This window comes from Helicoverpa armigera, chromosome 7 (assembly GCF_030705265.1).
Source record: "Helicoverpa armigera isolate CAAS_96S chromosome 7, ASM3070526v1, whole genome shotgun sequence".
In the NCBI taxonomy this organism is placed as follows: domain Eukaryota; kingdom Metazoa; phylum Arthropoda; class Insecta; order Lepidoptera; family Noctuidae; genus Helicoverpa; species Helicoverpa armigera.
The window spans coordinates 2,983,243-3,007,414 of NC_087126.1; the positions used below are offsets into that span (position 1 = coordinate 2,983,243).

Below are 24,172 nucleotides of genomic sequence, written 5' to 3' on the forward strand. Positions count from 1 at the left end.
GGACTCGTCGCCTAAAAATACCCGATATACGTCATTGGGCAACTGGCCTTAATCAAAGTGTGAAAGGAGTTCTATACTAAAAATTATACAAAGGTTTCATGAAAACATTGTATATTTAAGTCCCAATTTAGAGTACAATTTCAATTATTCGCATTTTAATTTCAAGAAAATCAATATTTAATACATCATTTTATTGTGTTTAGCGTTTAAATAACATGCAACAATTTAATAAATAGCTTAAATATTTTACAATTAACATAACACAACCATCATATTGGTGAAATAACTTCATTTGTTAAAAACTCTAAAACAATAAGTACCTATGTGTACAATACAAGTTGTGTAGAGGACATTGAAAAGGTTGAACAAACTTCGCTCTTAACGTTCGTCTTTTAAAGCTGTTATTTAATACTGATTCACATGATCGTATTTCTCATAGTTTTTTATTATAGGTATTTTACCTATTTTCTACAGACCTCAACCTTTTCAGTTTACAAATACACACTGAAAATGATTAGTCAATTCCAAAGTTACAATCGCAATTTACTGATAGATTTATCTAATGGACTAAAATGTTCACTATTAAAATCTTAATACTTACTTTTAATAATTGAGCGTCATAATAACTTCGCTAGAATTTCAGTTAAAATAATATCAACAAGTAGATATATTTTGCTAAAGTACATAATATCGGAACGGAATTCGTGTAACAATATAAGTTGAGAAAATGCATAACTGTAATAAATTGCTCTAGTATAATATTAATAAGCAATAAAGTTCAAGAATCATATTCTGATACAAAACAAAAATAGTGTTGGACTTCCTAATTTCGGTGAAATATCAAAATCCTGCAGTCAGCCTTCGCTAAGTTTAAACGTTCTAAATCTTACAAAATCTCGATAGGTACAATTTCTCACAATTCATAGAAACTAGATTTCAAAATGTTATATAAAGATTTCTATTTTAATATTTGAGAATAAAAATTGAGTCAAAATTCGAATATGTGGCAGTTTTCGTTTTCTTTATATCGAGATTACTCAGTTATTGCTAGGTATAATAAAATGGAGCATTTAAATATAAATGTCTAGAACTATGTAACGTTAATGTGCGCTAATATATTTATACTAAACTATTTATGACTAGTATTCTAGGTAGTCAGTGTTACTATACCTAATATTTGGTGAGATTAAACATTATATTGAAATGATTACATGTTTAGGTATTTAAATACACTATAATCTTCCAGTCCAATGTTAATACTTAAAATTAAAATCTTACGCATTAGCTTCATAGTATGCCTAAGTAAATTTTCTTTAGTACAGGCATAAAAAGGAGTATAAAATTTCCGTATTCAAGCAGTTTTTGTGTAGATAACTAGGACTGGTTACCTAGTAATTATGAAAGTTTGGTATGATAACATATAGCTAATATATTGTGCGTTCTACATGGTGTTATTGCAGCTATAAAATAGAATTGAGATACAATGGCATCTCATGTTAGGAACAAATTATGTATTTACATCACTGCTGCTAAATAAATAAAACTTACATTCTTAGAATGACAAAATACAAAAAGGCGGTCTGTCTTACAACTACATGGGAAATGACTAGCCATATTATGACAAAATGGGTTTCTTAGGACGATTTAGACCTTACAAAACGATTATTCTAATACTTCGAGTATTAATAATACGAATGCGGAATGTTAATCAAAGTCATACAATAAATAAACTACAGTCGATGTGTATCAACCTTATGCTTTTAGTAATAAGGTCGAAATTTGAATAGCATTTGCTCGTGTACCTTAACTGTACAATGAAAGGTACAAATCTGCTTCTTATATAATTTCGTAAGTATTATTCATTATATTTCTAACTTAGAATACAGCTGGAGATGAGCGTTCGATGTTAGTCTTGCCAGTTACTTACACTGACATAAAACACTTATTTTTCTAAATGTTTTAGTAGAAAATATGTATATCTTTTCATGACTGACATAAGCTCGAATGGTATAAACTTTCACAAAACTTTATATGATCAAATATTTGGTGTGTATACATTTTTAAGACAACTGGACCACTTTATTACAGCAAATAGAAATGTCAGATTGAGTTATTGAATAATTGCAATTATCAACTTCTTTAAGGGTAGAAAAGTATCATCTTAATTATAAATGCTTTGATCTCCAGCGTTTTATTCTAAGGTCTTACCATAAACACTTATATTAACAGGCCTCTTTAGTTTGCGCGCCGTTACTCTGTGCAAAGGAGACGGTGCCGTTGGGAACAGCCTGCGGGCCCCCGAGGAATGAAGTGAAAGTTGTGTCTCTACTCATTGGCGGTTCCAACCCTTCTATAGGTATGCAGTCTAGTGTTGGTACTGTGTATTCCCTGGGAAATATATAAATGGTGAGTATTAGAAATCTTTAAAAATGATTTATCGATTTTGGTACATAATTATACTGATCTGAACTTCTGTACTTCTTTCTTGTTTCTTTGTACCCTAAAATCTCCGAAACTACAGAACCAATTTGAAAAATTATTTCACTGGTGAGAAGTTTCACAAATCCTGAGTAACCATAGGATATATTTTATCTCGTTACGGGAGGAAGTTCTCCCAAGGTGCAGGTGAAACCGCAGGAAAACATCTAGTTTGATATACTGTTTGAAATCCATATATTGTTTTTTGTAGCCACATCAGTCAGGTAGAGAAGTCAGCGTAAAAACCATATATTTATTTTAATTTTCAAACAGAGATTCTTTTTAATATTTTTGTCTAGTAAAATAGCAACAAACTTACATAGAAACATTATCCTGCGACTGCACAGAGTCGTTGACCAGCTGCGGCAACCTGTCGGGCTGCGGCGGCGGCTGGCGCGTCGGTCGAGCGCTGAACAGAAACACTCCCACCATCGCCAGCATGTACGATAGGAAATATAGCGCGTGGAACTGGAAGTGAAGAGGTTTTGTTGTGATTAACATGTATAGTTAAAGTAAGATAAGGCAAATTTCAACCGAGTGTACCAGCTGTTCCCCAGTGAAATGATTGCAGATTTTAGAGCCTCTATGAAAACTAGGTGATCAAATAAAAAAACATTACTTTCTATATAAGTATTTGGCCTGTAGAACACACACGCTTGGCGTTTTTATGTGCACATGATAAGGGCAGTGGTAGACAAATAAAAAGCTTCAAAATGATAACCAACTCACCTTAAACTGAAAGATATACATCCCAGCGATCAGTGTATAGTAATCAGCCGACAGGAACGATAAATGCAATATTATTGACCCAGCATCTCTCAGCATAAAACACTGTAAGATCTGGAATATTGTCTGGACCGAGCAGTAGCTACCCAACTGGATTATTGTGTCCAAATCATACCAGTTAAATGCCATTAACTCTGTGAATTCTAGGAAGAATGTCTGGGTACATGATACCACACTGCCGATCAGACCGAGGAATGCTAGGTAGTCGGAGCATGATAGAGTTGTGAGCATCATCTCTTGTAGAACTGTGACCATGGCATAGAGTAGAGAGCCAGCGAGGCAGAGCATGTCACCAACTAGCTGGTTTTTGCCTGAAAGAAAGATGTATGGCATAAGAAACCTTTTAATGACTGTGTTACAATGAACACCAGATTTTTGATTTACCATTGTGTTATAGACTCAACTTGTCTACATTTAATGAAGAAGACAAAGCTATTCAGCATTTAAGGCTTTCAGTGCCATTTTGAACAAGGTCTTTGACTCAACATGGCTACTGTTAAAGAAACATTGACCTAAAAATATGTTTAAGCATCATACCATCAGTAGGGGCTCCTTCAACATCAGCCCACACAACGCAGACAACTGCCATCAGGCCCATGGTTGCCCCTGCAACATGAACAACCCCAAGTCTCTGTCCTCTCCAAGCTCCACCCACTAGAGCGGCTCCCACACCGCTACAGGCTAGCAGCTGTCAGCTCAGCACTGAGGTGAACCGCTGGGACATCACCAGCAACCAGCTTGCCGTTACATCCAGGGTACATGATATTATTACTACCCACCATCTCCTAAAAATTGAGGAAACTTTGTGTTAAAAATTAATTGGTAGGCAGGTTGTAGTGAACTGTTGGAAACTTATAGGTGTTTAATAAATTTACAGATGAGCACTGTAATGAAATACCAGCTTCTTTTTAAAATAAAACATTGACAGTAATAAATTAATAATAATATGATGAATTAAAAACAGATAAATACCTGAAGCATACAGCTACACTTACTTGGACAATGTTTTCAGCCCGTTACAGAGCAGGGATGGTGTGAAAAGTATAAAGAGCGTTAAGTACGGCACCACAAGTTGCCCAGTTGTGGGAAACTGCCATGTAGCACTTTGCAGCAATGTCGTCAATATACATTTACCACTCAGTAGCAAAGATAATACTTGACCCAGAAGAATACTTCGCCACACCCGCCTGAAGCCAGAAAATAATTATTACACTTTTGTTTATAAGACAAGCAACAAATAAAATGAACTCAAAATACTAGCCATCGCCCGAGCTCCGAGAAGTACTCTTCGATTTTATCACTAAAAGTTGGGTCTTCCATTGTTCTCTAAGACGTAAGTAGATTATTTAACAAAAAAATAATTTATTCAGGATAGAATCCTCGAGAATAATCAAGTTATTAAAATAAACAGCCATAATTTTCTTCACACGGGCTGAAAGGCAAAACAAAATTTGACAATTAAAAATTCCGTTCAAAAACTGCAAGCTGCTTGATTTTAGTTATGCTTGAAATAATCTAAATGAAATCGATTCCTAAATCATTAACGTATAAAAAATTATATGATAATATTAATTTTTAAAGACACACAATTATATGTAAGTAGTTTTGAAAACAAAATAACCAATAGTGTTTTCTCACAAGGGACTAGGTTAGATTCCGGACGATTGGGACTGATGACTGAAACAAAATGTCAAACTAAAATATTTACGAACGCGTTCCGGAGTTGTGAATTTGTGATGCTGTTTGTTTACTACAAATAAGCCTTTCTTTCTAACTGTGTAGTTATAGATTAACTAGTTCAATTGTATTATTTATTATTCTCTAAGTAAAATAATCCGTCATCATTATGGGAGATGGTATGTTATAAGTTCGTGTACTTTGAAAAAAAAAAACATCAAGTTTACTAAGTTTAATTTTGTTTATTTCATTACTTTCCAGAGGACGTTATTCGCAGAAGACTGCTTATAGATGGAGACGGTACTGGAGACGACAGGAGATTAAATGTGCTTCTGAAAACATTGATAAAGTGGTGTAATAGTAATAGCACTGACGAGAAACCCGAAGAGAGGTTAGAATGACTGATTCAATAACTGACGATAATATTAAACATATTCCTCCTTAAAAATGTGCATTAATCTTTGTATTTCCTTACAGCAAGGCAACCCACGATCGAATGCTAGCTCAACTAGCGCAATGTGAATTTGCAGTTACCAAATCGCAACTAGGCTCGGAAATGATGGCGGCAGAATTAAAAAGTTACGAAGCCATGTCTAAAGTGCTTGAAAAGTCTATAGAAGTAGCCAAAAGCAACATAGAAAAGAGCAAGGCAGACTTGGCTCAAGCAAAGACAGTACGCAAAAATCGCATAGAGTATGATGTGTTGGCAAAGGTAATTAGTGAACAGCCAGATAGAAAGGAGACTTTAGAACGTCTGGGCACTTTGAAAACAGAACTGGCCAGTTTGGAATCTACTAAGCAGCAGTTGGAAAGCCGTTTAGCTTTAAGAAAGAAGCAGTTCCATGTTTTGGTTACATCAATACACCAGTTGCAAGCATTGTTGGATGAACCAGATGACACTGAGTCAGTTTCTGATGATGTAGATATGAAGGATATTCTGAATGAACCTTAGATTTTAATTTTAATATAGAGTAGGGCTATTCTTGTTAAGGAACAGTAATTTTCCTCTAAATGAAAGAAGTGTATATTAACCCCTTGAATGCCGGTGCGCAGATATACGCAAGACACAATTAATTTTCTATTGTTCTCTAATTAGCGGCATACAAGACAAGAACAGCTGTCAATTTTTTATCTGGGAGGATATGATTTTATTTTTGTAATGAGAGTAGATACTGCAACTGATAAGTAATATTTTGTATCATGACTTCATCAATATAATGAACCATTATTTCTGAGAGTGTATTTATATTTTTTACTTATGGATTCCCGTTCATATGCTACTTCATTATGATTTATGAGATTGTTTTCTTTTTTTAATATAAAAGTTTATTCAGATAACTAACAATATGATTAATACATAATAGTAAGCAAGGACTTAGTCCTCTGCACTTATTTCATATTCCTCTTTCTTGAAACCTACCTTATGACTGATGGTTGCTACAATATGAGTTAATGTTATAGAAAATTACTCAATCCCAAAATCTCACTCAATCATGTTGTGATTGAAATTAAATACAAAATAAGTACATCTAAAAATAGATAATTATGCAAAAATGCTTTTATAATTTTGAAAACATTACATATTCCTTTGAACTTTGGCTTCAGTTCAACCCCTCTAACCTTTTGAAAGCCCAAATTGCCTAAAATTTTAAATTGTGTTGTTGCAATATGACAGAATACGAATTCCGAACGGACCAAAATAACAATTTATGTGGGTGCCTTTAAGGATGTTATCAACTTTACATTGAATGGCCCTGAGGGAGATTAATGTTGTTAATGAACTTCAGTCAACCAATTTGATGTTACAAATTGCTTGACTCGATGGCGTTAACGTTTAACTTTTTAAATGATTGTATTACAATCATTGTAAGTACCTGGCTGCCTATCTACCGAATTTACTTCGTAAATCTTCAAAAATAATAGGTAAAGTCCATTTCACGAAAGAGATCCCGCGGAAAATTGTGGAACTATATTTTTGTACGCATTTAGGTACTGAACTATCGCATAGACACTAGCGCTGCTTCTGTGGGACTTCTTTCGTGAAATGGACTTTACCTACCTACTGATCATAACTTTAAAACTCAGTGTATGAAACCATTTCATCAAAATTTGTGCCAAATGGATTCAATATTGCATGAACAACAACAGTTCAATATTTTTTCGTCTAATTAACAGAATATTATATGAAAACGTAACCCAAAAAGGCATTTCTAAGAAAATACAGTTTTTCTTGAAGGTGGCAATAGTTAATTCAACGGTGAGCCGCATTAATGTTTTACCCTTACCCTTGAGCGAACAAACAGAAAGTCTAGTTTTCACGTATACATAGTGTACACAGGCGGTAAATATTTTGTTTTACTTCATTATTAGTGGATAAAACTGACGTAATTACTGGCTGTGTCAGCCATAGAGGCTGTCATGGGAATAAGCGAGGTCGCCTTTGTAGTTATTTTAGTTTCTACTGTTTGATTACATAAAGAGTGAACTGCCTCGTTGGTCTAGCTGTCGCAAGTGCGGCTGCTGAGCACGAGGTCTCGGGTTCGATTCCCGAGTCGGGCCGAAATCGCTTTGTGGGTTTTAGAAGACTTTCACAAAGCAGCCCGGAGCGTGGAAGCTGGTGATTGATTCACCCGTGCATCGGAGAGCACGTAAATGTCGGTCCTGCGCCTGAACTCTCTCCGGTCGTGTCGGATTACCGTCCCATCGGGCTATGAGAGTTAAGGAATAGTGAGTGCACCTGTGTCTGCGCAAATGCTCGTGCACTATAAATATGTCCTGCGTAGTTGGCTAATCTCTATACATGAGAACAGCCGCCGTAGCCGATAGTCGGCTAGGAGGACATCATCACATAAAGAGTCACATTTGTTAGTGGGGCAGTTTATTCTTAAATGCTTTCAAAGCTACTTTTATCGTAATAACTGGATTAAAAGTTAAAATGCCTAGATTTTAATTAGAAGTGTGCAGGTTCGACGCTGTACAAGCAAATACATACGTTAGCATTTTAAACACTGTCAAATGGCCGGTTCCTGACCAAATTTAAAAAAAATGAATAGATACAACGGTGTTAGTAGCAGCACCTAAGTACAAAACTCATTCTCTCGTACCTTGATCTGTAATTAAATAAATATTGTCCTACCCACCTACGGTAATTGACTAATGAATGCATTTAATTGATTTAGTATAGTTCATTAATATTTATAGTGCAGTCTCATTCAATTTGTTTAGTGCTTTTCGAAAAGCAGCCTCGACTAACTGAATTAATGATAATAAACTTAGGTATGTACCGCCGAACCACCTACATTGTTTCGAGTACCTACATAGGTTTTATCGTCTGTTAGTCCTGAATTTAATTGAACATGCAGCGTAATAATTCTATGTTCAATACCTACCCACCCTTTTTTATTAAAAAATGCAATCTGCCATTAATTACCCATCGAGTAGGTACCTACTGAAAGAGTACATACCTACATAAGTATCTATATGTAGGGACATAATGTAACAACAAGTGATAAAGGAATGCAAGATCCCTTATTCAGCATCGCGTGTCCCCATCTGGAATTCACGTAGAATTCCCTAATGTATCCATCAAAATGTATCGTCGAAAAGTCAATAAGACTAAATTAATTAATGATCCACCTGCGGAACGTACAGTCGGCAAAAACACGTTTAAAACAACGTTTTAAGGCTTGAATAGTTTGGAAGAAGACGTGTTACTTTAAACAAGAAGGTGCCTTGACGGAATTAAGAATAGGATAGGTAGAGGTAGACCAAAATAGGTCAGATGCGTAAAAAAATAGCGCTATACTAAACAAAACATGTAAACAAAAGCCTCAAAAACAAAGTCCAGACTGAAGTCGGCGACAGTACTCACATTGTCAAAAAACTAAAGTTGAACGCGCAAGTCTACGTCGGGACTTACGTAAAGCCAGCCCTCGTCACTTCGTTTGAGCGGCCCTGTCGAACGCACGCGAGCCACTCGCCTCGCCCGCGCTGCAACTACACACGTTTCATAAAAGAAAATGCCTTCCTGGTGGGACTACCTCCACTTCAATAGACAATACAATAACAAGAGAAACTTAGAAGAAGGTCTTTTCCAAATTGCATCGCAAACTTGCAATATTTTAGTCAAAGTTAACAACACCAACAACATTAATCTAACGAGGAATAATCGGAGTGATGAGTACGGTTGTGCTGGACCTCCTAAAAACAAGAGCTCGATGCAGATCTGCGTGCCCAAGTTCAGGAAGAATTCCATCACTTCTGGGTGCAACCCTGGACTTTCCGTGAGTGCTTTTTAAGTTACTTAAAAACTCTTTTAACTTTTATTGATCACGCAAAACCTTTGTCTTTCCCAATAAGTTTTACTAGGCACAACAATATTTTCATTTATCAAAGTGAAAAGTTCTGTTAGCATTTTACAAGCTTAACAAAACTAGGTCATCAGCGACCTAGTAAACTAGTAATTGTGAAAGAAAAATGCATTGTCATTCGTGTAAATATAGTTAACTGACGTCAAAGTTTGAAAAATACGTGTAAATTAAAATGGAGCAAGTTACAGCAACAGTAGGGTGTAAAAGCGGTTGGCGCCGCGCGGGGACACGAAACTTTTTGAACGAACAACTTACGTCCTTGTCTTCAGTGTAAAAGATGCATTAGGCGCGCACGGCATGCAGTCCACCATCATAGTTGATTGGTAATATACGATAGCCGATAACAGTGCGAAAGCATCGGGCGAAGTGAATTGTGTCGCCGTGACTTAAACATTCACAAGCTGATTCCGTTTGAGGTGGGCGAACTTGCTAACTAGTGGTTTTTTATGTTGTGTTTATATTGTTTTTTTATGGCGGCGTGCGGCGATGCGTCCGTTGCTACTATATCGATTTTATGTGAAGGAAGACATCGGCGGCAGCAGACCCCGTCGGCCCGACGGACGACCTTGTTCCAATTATTCACTTAATATGAGGTTTTATTTGCTATATTTGTCATATTTTTGGTTATACGCTAAACTACACATATTCCAGATTTTATTTCAAGTTCCAATATTTTTTTCGAGACTCACAATGCCGTTTGCATTGTTATTTGAAAAGTTGCATTGTCAGCTTTCGATTTAAAATGATTCATAGTATTTTCACTTTCACGAAAGCTTCTACTGTGCACTTTAGTACAAAGTAAAGCGATTAATCAAAACAATTTATTGGCAGTGTCAGTTTATACTGGAGTTACCAAACTGAACATTATTTGAATTTACTCGCCCGTTATTTTTGAACTTGAGTAATGTTGCAATCGAACCCAGCATTTCATGAACGAAAACATGTATTAAAGTAGGTTCTAATTATTACTAAATCACATATTGTACAACAAATTATATTGCTAACAATTACATAAAGTCTTTTGTCCAAACTAGACTTCGTAGGTAGGCAACTGGATTAAAAAACGGTAGTCCATTCTCGTCTACGTCGTTAGTTAGATTGGCCGACTGATATTTGGAACTAGGCTAGCTCCGCATTAGCATAACACAAAAACCTTTCGGTTTGTATCAACGACAAAGGTCGAAGTTCCACTGTTTTAATTCAAAGAAATACTATAATCCACATATCAATCTGATCTTGATACATTAATACCACGTCATAAAAATATACTTTAGTACTACATTTTCTACCGCAATATATGATTGTAACGTTTATTTACTTATAACTTTTTATATAGGCGACAAAAGAGTTTCATTACAAATTCAAGTCTACGAAATTTCGTAGCAGACTACGAATTTCGTAGCACGGCTACGAGCTACGGGCTAATGAACTACGGATTTCTAGATGTAGTTAAAATTGAGTTTTATGTAACTTGATTAACTATTTTAAGATGTGGTAGGGTGCTCTATTTCGCGAATACTAGAAATATTTTTGAGGTAATTTTCATAGTAGTTTTCACTCTATTGGGTTTACAAATACTTTTCATGACTAACTAAAAATAGCATCCTTGTTTGGTGAGGTAAGTAACCAACATTGAAATTGAAATAATATACCTGATGAAGTCATCCTTGTCTAGACGTAATTCACGAACATATAAAGTCAAGGTTGAATTCAGAAACCAGCAAGAAGTTACTATATCCTTTGGTAAATTACACATTCGATATAAAACTTCATATATAACACCTAATGTCATTGGAGAAAAGTGTTTAACCACCTTTACCTGACCCTTTCACTTTATAGGGGTGTAAAATACATCATAAAAACCGGTAGATCCTATAGAATTTTGTATTATAAAAATTTATACGATCTACCGCAGACTGGAATTGCCTATAATCACAGCGCGTTAAAATTGATTCCACGAACGAGATTGTTCGCAATTATTATTAACCTTTTTTATTTTTATATTACCTATTCATGTTTTATGGAACCTATAAATGGAAACGTACTATTATAATTAATATGAAATGGATTCATGGACACAGACAATATTTATTTATAGACTTTTTTTATTAAATACACCATGAAGTACTGGCTGGCAGAATAGAAATGACATTCTATTTTTAAAATGCGGTTATGAGAACTGGCCTTTGAAATGTATCAAACCTTTTTCGTTGAAAATTGGATCTCGACTGTATGTGGGAGGTGGGATGAAATGCTCGTGGTCATAAAATTGGGTAACGTATCTCTGTATCTTTAGAGTGTACTACAGGTATATACAAAGCGGATTTACGAGTGTCTTTTTCAAAAGTACGAATGTAGAATCATGCTAATAAGAAACAGAAGAAGTTTCTTATCTTACTTAGAAATATCTTGCTTCACAATGGAATATAATGATGAGCTGAGATTTAGCAATACGCCATGTCTTGTTTTTGTAAATAAATATCACATGTACCCTATAAGCAATATTGTAACGTATAAATTGGATTAAATCATCGCTCAACCCTTTCCTGCTTAATTTTCTATACGACCCTTAATCACTACCATTAACAACCAGCAATACACTACATACATAAATGATAATTTAACCATATACATGTATTAGCGATACAAACGACGAGGTACTGAACAGCGATTGACATGCCAACATCGCGTGCCGACAAACAACACATTTGCATAACACTTCGCCCGGTATACACCATTGATTTGAAGGATTATTCGGGGATTTGAAAATCAATTTTGTGTTTAATACTTTTTAAACTGGTCTGGGAATAGGATGGGGAATTGATTCATAAAAAGAATGTAGGTGTAATGGAATTGACAATCAATTCTAAAATTGTGCGGATACGTTAGTCATTGAGTTCGTTTCAAAATGTCACAAATACAGACTACAAAATAATTAATTTAAAACTATTTACCATTCATATTATTACAAAGCTCGTTTCTATTACACGGTATATAAAATACCCATCGAGGCTGCCATCAATTGAACGTTAAGTGAGATGCTCTTCTTAATGAATATCTTTTATTATTTGTTTTCCTTTACCAGAAAATTGTTTTCTATATTATCAAGTACTTGTATAGAAAGCTATTTTCCGCCCATTGTTTAAAGCTTTAACATTGACATTTTGCAAACTAATTTGATGACGGATTGTTTTAAAATAGCAACCTTTTACGGCCTCCATTGAAATGAAATATCGCATGACAAACTTGATCGAAAGCATCGCAATTTAATAGTTTCCTGCCTTATTTATAATCCTTAAAATACGACGAAGCCGTACACGCAAGTTGTGAATTATAACAAGCGTAGTTCCTTGTAGCTGTCATTAAATCTTTTATGCGAATAATTATTCCTTCATATACATACCTATGTAAACCTAATTCTTTTGTATGCGGTAAATATCGTTAGGATTATACATTTATGGAAGCATACTGCCAGAAATATATTTTTAAAGCAGAACAGAATAATATATAAATCCAAATCAAATATTAACATTTTATTGGAAACCCTCAGAAGAACAAATGGTACATCAAATACGAAATAATACTTAAATAAACAAATCTAACTATTCTGCACACAAAATAAAATGAATATCTTTTAAAACAGCCGGCACATAAGTATCAAATACCCTTTACTAAAAGGGTGAGATAAAGAACTATTTTAGCAAAAAACAAGCCTGATCTTTACCTACATAAGTGATGAACAAATATTCTTCAGTAGCATGGAAAGCTTTTAACTTATTTACAGTAGGTACCTACTCTCAGAATTTGTGTTCACTCGTTTTATTTGCTAACACTCCCGGAGTGGGGTTTGATAGATGCTTCTTTGTTTTGGCAAACAATCGGCGATTGGTTATGTCTTTGATATTTAACTAAGTAGCCAAGTAAACATTGAACATAGAAACTTCATGAAGTTTTTACGTCACCGGATAATTGCGTGAACAAAAAATATCTTTCATTACCAATTAATTGTTAACGGAAGGTTTAATTTATAGGAAGGAAGTGAAATTATAATTTTTAATTCACCACTCTACTAACTAGAAAAAATCTGGCTCCCACAATAAAACCATTCACATTTAATGCCAATATTACTGCATTTTTAGGTACACTATTTCTCGGACTAGCTATTGCACTAAACATTTTAGTACCTAGCAGCCATTTCATTTCATATCTCAGCCATTCCACGTACACTCGACGCACCTTCATATGGCGTGCGATTGCACGATATGCATCGCGTTTTCCCCTCGCCTAGTACCTAAGTTATATTTACTATAACTACTAAACTACTATAAGCATGTGTGCAGCAAATTGCAGTACAATAACCATGTAGTAAATACCTACTTGTAAAGCTCGGTTATGTAGTAAAACTATTTGGATCAATATGCGGTTTATATACTTAGCTGGTGATTGGTTTCTTGAGATCGACTGTCGCTGATTTCGTCATCAGCCATCATTATTAGCAAGCTACAATGCTCAAAGATCTTAAGATAAAATAAGGGCAGGATTCGTCGATTCTATTCTATGCGATATACCTTCTACTCCATCTCACCTTAACGCACAACATAAATTGGGCCAATTTTCTTCATAATGCGAGTAGGTCTTTCTTTGTCATGTCAGATTTACTTCGCATCCCACTAACTCAATCGATGCAAGGGAACAATACCGCACCTGAGGTCTCCTTCCATTGTTAGTCTGAATGTCAGACTTTTAATACTCAAACCCATTCAAGTTCCCTTATTCACTCTTTACGCTCCAAAGCGGTGGTTATTATTTCGAACAATCCCCAGTTTTGCACCTGTGACTGCGCAAAGATCTTTGCTGTACAAATTATTTCTGTAGAAATTGGCCGCCATCATTGAAAATAGGTCTAAAGAATACAATTGTTAGTACATTATCTAAGTTCAATGACAACGACATAAAGTCAGGCCAAGTTACAATTTAACTTAGGTTATGCTTAGCCTTGGCAGTCGCCTTGTTGACATAAATAAATGTAACGTTTTCTTATTGATCATTTTTTATATGTTGACACTCTAAAAACATGTGGTGGAAACTTTTAGGTAATGTTTATCATTTGATTGTAATCAGCAAAAAGTCCTAATGTGTCAAAGGAAACATTAGTTTGGTTTGTAGGCTATTTATTTTGGACAAGTTATATCGAAAATAAATACTCTCCTACTAGTACCACAAAAGGTCAATTTTAGCATTTGAATTTACATTTGTCTTCAAAAATACAGTAATCTATCTTACGAGTTAATTAATCTGTCTGTTTTACAAAAAAATAACTGTTTTATTATTTATTATTATATTATTTTTTCTTCACAGTCTTGTTCTTTTTTTCCAAATTGTAGCTGGTAATGGATCATTTATTTCATTTCTTTAAGACCACCGTTTAATAAGGCGTACTTTGCACTCCACTGACAAGTTCAAAAGCGGCTCACACTAGCACCAGAAAACAATTCAGTAAAACACTACTTATTTTTTATACGAACAAGAATTACATAGTACAGTCTCATTAATATTCATACAATGTGGTAATATATCTTGTAAGTGAAAGTAAATTGTTTTAATTTTTTACAACATGGATGACCTTCACTTATCAACCTTGACCCCGGTGGACTGTAGTCTGACCTTGACTGATTAGCTAGATACGAGCATGGCACCTGTGAAATGAGGTCATAGTTTACTTGAATGTTACACCATCTTTTTCTTTCCTGGAATATAGAAGCAAGAAATCTGATCACGTAGTTTTGTGTTTAGGTAGGGAAATCAAATTATGTTGTTCAACTTATATTTTGACATTATTTTACTGGCTTCCGTCAGCAGTTACACCAGCTTCCTGAAACAACATTCCGCAACCGGATAAAAAGTAGCCTATGTGTTATTCTAATGTATAAGCTATATAACTGCCAAGTTTCATCAAACTCCGCTTTTGCCGTTTGCGCGAGAAGAAGTAGCGTTAGTAACACCCACGTAAGCTTTCACCTGCAATGTTTGATGTGATGCTTATGCAAAGAGGTATAAATATTTTACCGGACTTTTCTTAGGTTCGTCATAAGATAGGCCAAATTATTATCATTTGAAGCGTGGTAGGTATTACATATCTACTCATAAATAATACACAACACCGAATCAACCCTACCTCTATTTTATCAGCAACACAGTCTGACAAACGAAGGCCAAGTACCAAGAACGGCAATATCTGCGTCCGTTCTGTACAACGAACATATTTTGCATAATGCATGCTACTTTCGTACGTCGGACCAGTAATCGAGTACAAAAGACAAAGGCTAGAAAGAATGTAAGCACAGTTTAGGGTGAACTAGGCCAGGGGCGAGATGCATAGATCGATAGGCAGCTTTCTAATGCACCATGAATTATTTATCAGTTTTAGGACTGATCAGAGAGTTAAGGAGTTTTTATTGGTTAATTGGATACTTTGTCCGTTAAAAAGTATGGGGTTGCGTATCTACCTATTTCTTCTTCTTTCTCCTGCCCTGTTCCCAAATTTTACTTGGGGTCGGCGCAATATGTCATTTTCTTCCATTTTCCCCTGTCACTCGTCATACTGACACTCACTCCCTTCCTATTCATATCATCTTTCAGGCAATCCATCCATCTTTTCTTAGGTCTTCCTCTTCCTCTCCATATCGTATCTACCTATTTGTATTTACTATAATATAAAACTGAAGAATTTGTTTGCTTGCTCGAACGCGCTTATCTCAGGGATTACTAGTTCGATTTAAAAAATACTTCAAGACCTATATAGCTATTTTACTTAGGAAGGCTTTTAGTTTCATTTTATCCGTATAATATAGTTATCCTTTCTAATATAGATCCTGTAGGTGGGTACAGGTAGTTGTCTCGGTATTACATACTCAGATGTCAGAATATTTCAATTCCTAATGGATAGTTACAATATTTCAAGGACAAACAATTAATGTATTGGTAATCTCATTATACATTAGTGCCACAATGTACATGTAATACTTTGAAGTCACATCGACTTCGCTTCTTTAACTATCATTTGTGTTCAACTTTAAAAAGCAATTCCAATTTTCCCGATCAGCAGTTAAGTCAAGAAGCTCCTCTTTTAAACAATTTCCCTAATTGAAGAACAATTGAAAACAAGATTAGACTAGCTTCAAGTATCCTTAGCCGGATAAGCCAGCTATTACACAAAGTTACAGAACAAACAATTTAAGTTTCTCACCAAATTCAAACAGTCTTGTCCCAAATAAACATCATAAAATCAACTGACATAATGTTTACACCCACAAAAATAATAACGGTCCACATTTTGAGGTCATTGTCGAACTATCGATCAAAACAATTATGTTAGGGATCGATTAGTACGAAAATGTCCTACAAATTATATCGAATAATGAATATTAATCGTATTATCCCTTGCGTGTGGCTTCCAAGCAATAACTATTAACCGACTATGTAAATTGCTTTTGGTTGTAGGTACCTATTTTGTACACGTGGTTTTGGTTTTAGATATGCGTCTACGGAAGTGAATATGATTCATGCTGAGCTGGAAAAGCGTTGTTTCAGGAAAAATTGTAGGGGGTAGCATTTACGATCAGATAACTTGGCCCTAGTGATTAATAATGTAGTAACATTTATTAAATGAGTACTACCTAACATATAGAAGAACTATGTAAAAAAATAAACATTAAATAAAGTTATGGTAATTCCCCTACGAAAATATATTTTTATTTGTCAAAGGGGCGTTATAATTTTTGGGAACCAGCACTTGTTGAACAAAACCCAACAATTACAAAGTATTACAAAACGTAAGACAAATCGTATTGCCCTTTTCTTTGTCAGCAGTTCTTTTTGACCCCTACGTGGTAAATTAAGTGGCAGTTCATGGCTTAAACTGTACAGTTCAAAGGGCACTAGCGCACGACCTTTGTTTTTTTAGCTGTTTGCTCTATGGCAGTTTGTTAGGGGTTGCCAGACACATAGATGGCCAGTCTGGGACCGGGTGTTGCTTTTTGGTTGGTAAGGGACAAGTTAAGCTAGGAATATATTTCAGTTCATGCACATCATATGTACAGCCATTATTTACTTATTTGATAGATATTATTTTAAACAGGATAACAAGTCTCGCGCCAACTCCAACTGGAAAGCCTTTAAGTAAAAACTGGGCAATTCAAAATCGAATTTACTCTAGGTAAAGGTTCTAAAATAGTCCTGCCCTGCAGGGTTGTAACTTAATTCTATATTAAACCTTTTCTGATTTTGGTTCAAAAAATACTTACTACATTAAATATGCTTTTCTGCAAACCCAGACGGGATCGTTTTAGAAATAACCCCACATTTAGTTCAATCCCCTACGAATGTAAATGGATGTTTATTATTTTATTAACTGCAACGTTAAACATTTCGCGAGCTTTAATTAAAGTAATGACGTTACCTTTTATTTTCGAGAACCCCTAATAATGACTAAACAGTTTCATTGGAACAATTTGTTTTGCATTTAGGTACGAGACGCAGTTTGCATGACGTGTTCGCTTTTCGAAAGCTTTTAGTGTACTTAATTAAATGTGTGACGTCATATGAACTAATATTATATCGCCGATAATTTATTTGAGCCCTGTGTTTGGTTAGTCATAACTTTATTTTTCGTCACCATCAAAATATTGTCTATGACTAAGTTTGTTTGTTGAATCGATTTATTCGCTAAAGAATATAAATGATATGAGAAAGTTTTTTTTTTATGAATTCTTTACTCTTTGTCAATAACAACCTTAGACCATACTATTATAGGATATAATTGAACGAAAGATCTTGTTGTTACCATTCATTCAAAGTCTGATTGTCTGACTCAATACATACCTACTTAATACGGATCTTAGTTAAAATCAGACTTTCAAAGGTTGACAACTTGTTCAGCTTAATTAATTCATAATTCGTTGACAAGGGACAACACACCTGACAAGTGCAAACGATTAAGGTCCTTTCACTTAAACAAATAAAAAACAAACTCCCATGAATATTCAATGTCACTATCTAGATAGAACCCAGGTACTTTAAAGTTCATTACTTACTATCAAAGGTTCATGCATTTGCATGATTAGTTTTTTACGAGTTGTCCGTGAAATGTGAAGTGCCGTTAGCAAGAGTCGTAAACCTCACATTTTTATTGGAAAATGCGGGAATTAATTAGGAAGAGAAATATATGACTATGGATTGGATATTTTCCTTGGCAACTGCAGCCATGACTAACGATATTAGTCCCTACCCTTTGTCCCTAGCTATTATTTATGTGAGATAAAAAGGTAAAAACATTTCCCCGCCAAAATACAATCTGAGTTAAAAAATGTCGAACCTACAATTAAATAGCGTTATAAAACTTGTCATTATATTAGCAAACAATCACAGCACGTATTTACTTGTAATTAGTAATTTTAAACGTTCCTACGTAAAAAAAAACTAAAGGTTTATTACCATTAGTTTAGTCATAAAAATGAAGCTGAAAGTACAAACAATGTCAAGGTTACAAAGAAAGGCGTCCCATGATATTACGTAACCCAATATTAGTCTTGAACTTATAACGATTCATTAACTTATAATCACTTGCGTGACAGACAATTTTTACCTAATTTTGTAAAAAAGTCCCCTTCGTTTTACTTCATGATCATTAATTTTGTTTGAAGGTCAAAATTGGTGGTTTCTTTATACTTACTTATTTATTTCGTTACCATAGTTAAGAAATTATGGGAGGTAGTAGGTACCTGTCTAATGGCGTCTTCATAGATAGAGCCTATGCGGATTTTTATTGAAGGACTGAAAATGTGATCAAAGTTTTTGGACATATCGCATTAATTAATAGTTTTTGGTGTTAGGGACTTTCAAAAGAAATTTATGGTTTGAGGAATAGAAAGGTTACTTAAATACCAAATTAATTTAAAAAATAAACGTTCATCAATAAGATCTTGAGACCCTTACTACAAAGCTTAACAGGCTACTGGTAAAAGGTCTTTTCATCGGACCTGTCGTTTCTGCGATTTCTTTTCTCAAGTATACAAAAATAATACTTACTTGTGAGCTTTTCAATATAAGTAGGCATAGATAAAATCATATAGGTACCTAACTAAGCAATATGGCTACCTATTTACATTCTTCTGTTTTATGTTAGTTGTTATAATAATAAAACTGTTTTTACTCAGATCATTCATCCGACAACAATGAACCATAAACAATGTTCGGATGTCTCGTCTGCAAGATGTTATGACTTATTGTCTGTGAGTTTAGTATCGAAGGTTTATTGTCTTCTACATAATATGTTAGTTTAGTCTATATTTCTACGTTAGTACCAGTCAACTTCAGGCCATTGGTAACAGTTTAATAGGAAAATCATATATTGCTATTGAGTTAAGGTGCACTGATAAATGTTCTACGGTACCTATATATTCTGACAAATCATTTTATCACCTTCCTGCTGTCTGGTACTGAACTTTTGAAATTTCGTTCCTCTAGAGGTAGATAGAACTACAACTTATCTATTCCTCTTTTATCAGGTAAATGTTAAATGTTAATGGGACGTAATCCTGTTGGATTTCTTCCAGTTGTTGAAATTCGAAAGTAAGAATGTATGCTTGCGTAAACTGTACAGCATAGATTTTGATGAAACTTCGCAGTAATAATGCACATAATCAGAATAGCATATATATGTATGTGTGTTATTTTTTTTATGTGCAGGAAGTTGTTCTCTTGAGTAAAGCTAGTATCCAAAAAAAATGGCAAAGGTAGACAATGAAATCGACTTAAAATTCGTCTCACTCACGATAATCTGTCACCTGTCTACAATTTTAAAATGCCAATTTATTTCATTGAACAGGTACTGTCCCAAGCGCTAAAGATTTCACTGAAATTGAATTTAGGATATCCACGACTGTAACTCAAAACCTTTTTCTCCTTTTCTGTCTGAAATTTTAGAGCACGTTTTTAAGAAAAAGGAATCCTTTTGAGAATGTTCGTGGAAGCAGTATACACGTGCATTTGAGTGTCCGACATTTTGAACTGAATTCGAGCAACTGCGATGAATGTCTCGTGACTGGTGCACCACTTATGTGGAATTTAGTCTCGTCGTACGCTATTTGGCTTTGAAAGAGACACGTAATGTAGGTGTATTATGTACACATGCTTATATGTACGTAGGTACGTGATTCGCGTCGATTTAATGTTGGTATATAAGCGTATGTAATGTAGTTGTAGGCAATTTAATATTGTTATTAAACTTATACAATGTATCTTGGATGAAGCAAGTGGGACGGAATATGTAAACCGTATTATATTTTTAAGTAGTAGTTAGTACCAAATCCAGAACACAGGTATATAATCGTCCGTAAACATACTGGCACTTTCCTATAAGGGTGCATGTATCATACCCCTAAACACATTTGGAATTATTCTCTTATATTTAACAGTCCCTATATGAGTTGATATATATTGCCAAAACTTCCATTCCGAGTAGTAATTGTGAAGTTTTCAAGTTTCATTATCAATAAATAGTTAGTTAGGCAATTTTAGTGAGAGTGACAAGATGACACTTTGTCATAACTCTTGAGCTTCCCGTGTCATACTCTAGTCATCTTAGAGGCCTGTCCTATGTCATCTTGGGCGACTTTAAGCTTAACGTGCTCCCAGAGGCTTTGACAGGATTAAATAAAAGCTTATTCACGATATTGACTGCCAAAGTTATAGTATTTACTTATAGTTAACATATTGATGAAAATAGTCACTCAATTTACATTTAAAAAGAACATTTGTGAGGGTTAATGACCATCTTTTGAGAATACTAAATGAATTATCTTAGTTTTACTGTTGTATAATATGCAGTCAATATTACCTTGATAAAATAATATAAAAGATACATTTATCTTCAATTTAGACCACTCAATGTTCACGCTATACCGTCATTAGGAAAAATAACAATGCTAGTGATTAATACTGATACTGGCCAGTGCTTGTTTATCCGTTTACATAACTACACTACTTAGGGATGATTTATATTAGGCCGGGCACGCCGTGTCCGGGGCGTGCCGTGTACGAAGCTCGTACGGGGCACGGATGTGTAACGTTACATACATTTTGTATGAAGCAGTTTATATTATGTGCATGATCCGTGGCCCGTCCGGGCCACAAACGACGTTCGTCTTTAGAATTTCGTAAAAGCCCGGACACGGCACGGCACGGCCCGGCCTAATATAAATCAACCCTTAAAAACCAAATCGAAATTGCTGAAAGCAAATACTTAGACCTCTCGATTTGGTTTTCCTTTCACGATTAAAAAGCGGTACATTCAATCTAAAAATTACAAGAAGAAGACAAACGTATTCTCATTTATTAATTCACATCATGTAGAAATCACTTCGAAATTATTTCCTGAAACTCAAAAACTCTTTTACATGAATTTACTAGTTAGTTTATTCACGAGTGCTTAAATATTCCGACGTCCTATGAGCTAAGTGTGAGGCTAATTATTGACATAAAGAACATTATAAGAATTTTGATGATAGTGCCTATGTATGGAGAATAATTATATTAAATTACTATTACACTCGTCTAAAAATCGATTGTACCACCAATTTAAGGCTTGGAAAGTTCAACAGCCGATAATAACTGATATTATTAAAAACAACAAAGCAAAGAGGTCCACGACCCGAACCGATTGAAAGTCAATACGTTTAACAACTTCAAAGTTTCAATTTTGCTTATAAACACCAAATGTTACAATTTACAATATTGCCGAAAGCGGTACATTATTAGATTATTGTTGCAGCATATTGCTAGAGTTCGCTACAGTTTACAATATTACGGCGACATAGTACTATCGGTCTAAGAATCGCTTCTCGGGAGTAGCACATTGGAATTGCAAATATATAGCAGGCACCACCTGCGCTGTGTATTGAGAAGTAAATTTTAATGCTCATTCGTCTGTAGGGGCCGTATTTCAGTTTCTGAAGAGGTTTTAGTTTTCGCTTGAATAACTTCTAACGTATAACGTGATCGCTTTATGTAAGAATACTTGAAGAAAACAATGTGAAGGTGTTTTGTTGAGTTTAGTACTTATCTATTGTAGTGTAGTGTGCTTTGTGCTTGAATACTCTATTGAAAATATCGAGGTAGATGCTAAAGCATTTATTGTATGCGTTTGCTGAAGAGCACCTGTATTGTTTAATGAAATCTTGAAGGTTGTCAACGGTCAATAAACTGTTTATACATATTTCGCATAAGTAGAAGATACATATATATACCATCGAAATCAAAACTCGGGAATGTGTTGTGCAAATATGTTGTTAAAGGACATTGTTCAATTTTGGCCTAAGAACCGATGTGAATATAAACTATACCATAATTTTTATTTATTTTTATATTGTTTGAAACATATTTTAGTATTCCACGGACACTTCAAATAAATAAATTCCAAATAAAAAGTAGGGTCACAATTATTGATGCCTTATAAAATGTTTCCGCCAGCCAGTGCTGCCAGTTTCGGAAGTTTTCGGGATTTCGGTAAATACGGATCGAATTGAGAACCTCCTTTCCGAAGTCGGATATTAAAATTAGTTGGTAACACTTTATTCATATACATACCTAAACTGACTAGCTAGAAAAAAACTAGTATTCTGTATAATGTTTTAAGATAGTTTTGAGCGAAATCGCGAATTTCTAGCTTGGCATTCGAGTAGGATTATAGTTTTCGTAATTGGCAACACTGGTGTACTTCAGTCAGTTTGATTGCTTTGCGACTATCGTTTCTTTTGTGATTTTCTATGCGTTTCATGGTTTTATTCTAACAACTTTGGCTTGATTACGGACTCCGATTAGATTGCGTACTTGGTAGACTCGGCTTTGTGTGAAGAACTGGATTTTACTAGCATTTTCGGATATTGCTCTGTCTGTGATCGAATTTAGTTATATTATAATTACAACAATGGATGCAGAATATAGTATATTGTATAAATTGTGGATCTGCTGGAGGTTCTTTGGTATTAAAAAACGAAGATATACTTCGTTGCATACAACAATGGACTGTTCCCCGTATGGTAAGTGGTCTACGAAAGTGTTTTTTTAATTTTGATAAGAATGTTACTAGGTACCTACTTATGTTTTCATAAGCACACAATTTCTCGGTTTTCAAATCAATTGCCACAATTGCAAGTTACTTGATATTTACTAATGATTTTTTGTATTTATTATTACAGGTTGAAGCTCATGACCTTATATGTACGACGTGTTGGTCTGAAGCAGTCGACCATAATAAGATGCAATGCACTGTTGGACGCAATTGTGTACTTTGTAAGAAGCTCCTACCATCAGACATTCTGTTGCAATTGTATCGTTGGGAGTAGAATAGTGGGCTGTTGTGCCCACATAATGACTATTATCTGGTATTTAAGCTGGGCGAGATACCAAAACGCAATTGAACCCCCTGCTCAGTTCTTAGATATATTATTGAGAAATATTGATGATTAAAAACCTTTAATTGAATATAAATATTGTTTTTATTGTACATCCTCGAAAACCTCTTTCATTGTTATTGGTAAACCTTACTTTAACTGCTAAATTATTTTGTGTGGTAATGACATTTTTAGTAGGTATGGTCTGTACCTTCTTGGTAATAGACCGCGGGTTCGATTCCCGCCTTATGGCATGTAGATAGCTAGGTAACTGTCTAATATAAAAGTAGTAACAATCATTTAAATAAATAATTCTCACAAATCCAAAGTGGATTCACTATATATTAAGAAACGTAACGTTGAAAGCAAAAGCGTTTAGGTATTTGTTTTTCATAAAAATTCTAATCATTT

General features: G+C 34.7%; 3 protein-coding genes across 4 annotated transcripts in view; 2 read left to right on the top strand and 1 right to left on the bottom strand.

Moving 5' to 3' along the window:
• Positions 1 to 138: 138 nt before the first annotated feature.
• LOC110378458 (solute carrier family 35 member F2) lies at positions 139 to 4,011 on the bottom strand. Its single transcript, XM_021337728.3, has 4 exons — positions 3,802 to 4,011; positions 3,208 to 3,575; positions 2,798 to 2,946; positions 139 to 2,388 (listed from the first exon to the last, which is right to left on the bottom strand). Exons 1-4 carry the CDS (start codon positions 3,860 to 3,862, stop codon positions 2,223 to 2,225), a joined length of 744 nt encoding a protein of 247 aa, XP_021193403.1. The 5' UTR covers positions 3,863 to 4,011; the 3' UTR covers positions 139 to 2,222.
• A 962-nt stretch (positions 4,012 to 4,973) lies between these two features.
• On the top strand, positions 4,974 to 6,183 carry LOC110378456 (THO complex subunit 7 homolog). Its single transcript, XM_021337725.3, has 3 exons — positions 4,974 to 5,120; positions 5,203 to 5,332; positions 5,419 to 6,183. Exons 1-3 carry the CDS (start codon positions 5,111 to 5,113, stop codon positions 5,891 to 5,893), a joined length of 615 nt encoding a protein of 204 aa, XP_021193400.2. The 5' UTR covers positions 4,974 to 5,110; the 3' UTR covers positions 5,894 to 6,183.
• Positions 6,184 to 8,775: 2,592 nt separating this feature from the next.
• The window catches only part of LOC110378459 (5'-3' exonuclease PLD3), a 570,622-nt gene continuing 555,225 nt past the window's right edge, over positions 8,776 to 24,172 (top strand). For both annotated transcript variants that reach the window (XR_010276652.1, XM_049847593.2), the window contains exon 1: positions 8,776 to 9,224. Coding sequence is in view for 1 of the 2 variants with exons in the window: in XM_049847593.2 (XP_049703550.2) it covers positions 8,961 to 9,224 (264 nt within the window). In the remaining variant the exon portion in view is untranslated. The remainder of the gene's footprint in view (positions 9,225 to 24,172) is intronic.

Bases quoted from the DNA above. Each gene is read 5' to 3' on its own strand.
- LOC110378458 (XM_021337728.3), bottom strand. From the start codon at position 3,862: ATGGGCCTGATGGCAGTTGTCTGCGTTGTGTGGGCTGATGTTGAAGGA. The intron at 3,576-3,801 runs GTATGATGCTTA...TCTTTCTTTCAG, and splicing joins TGAAGGAGCCCCTACTGATG to GCAAAAACCAGCTAGTTGGT. The intron at 2,947-3,207 runs GTGAGTTGGTTA...CTTCACTTCCAG, and splicing joins TGTATATCTTTCAGTTTAAG to TTCCACGCGCTATATTTCCT.
- LOC110378456 (XM_021337725.3), top strand. The intron at 5,333-5,418 runs GTTAGAATGACT...ATTTCCTTACAG, and splicing joins GACGAGAAACCCGAAGAGAG to CAAGGCAACCCACGATCGAA.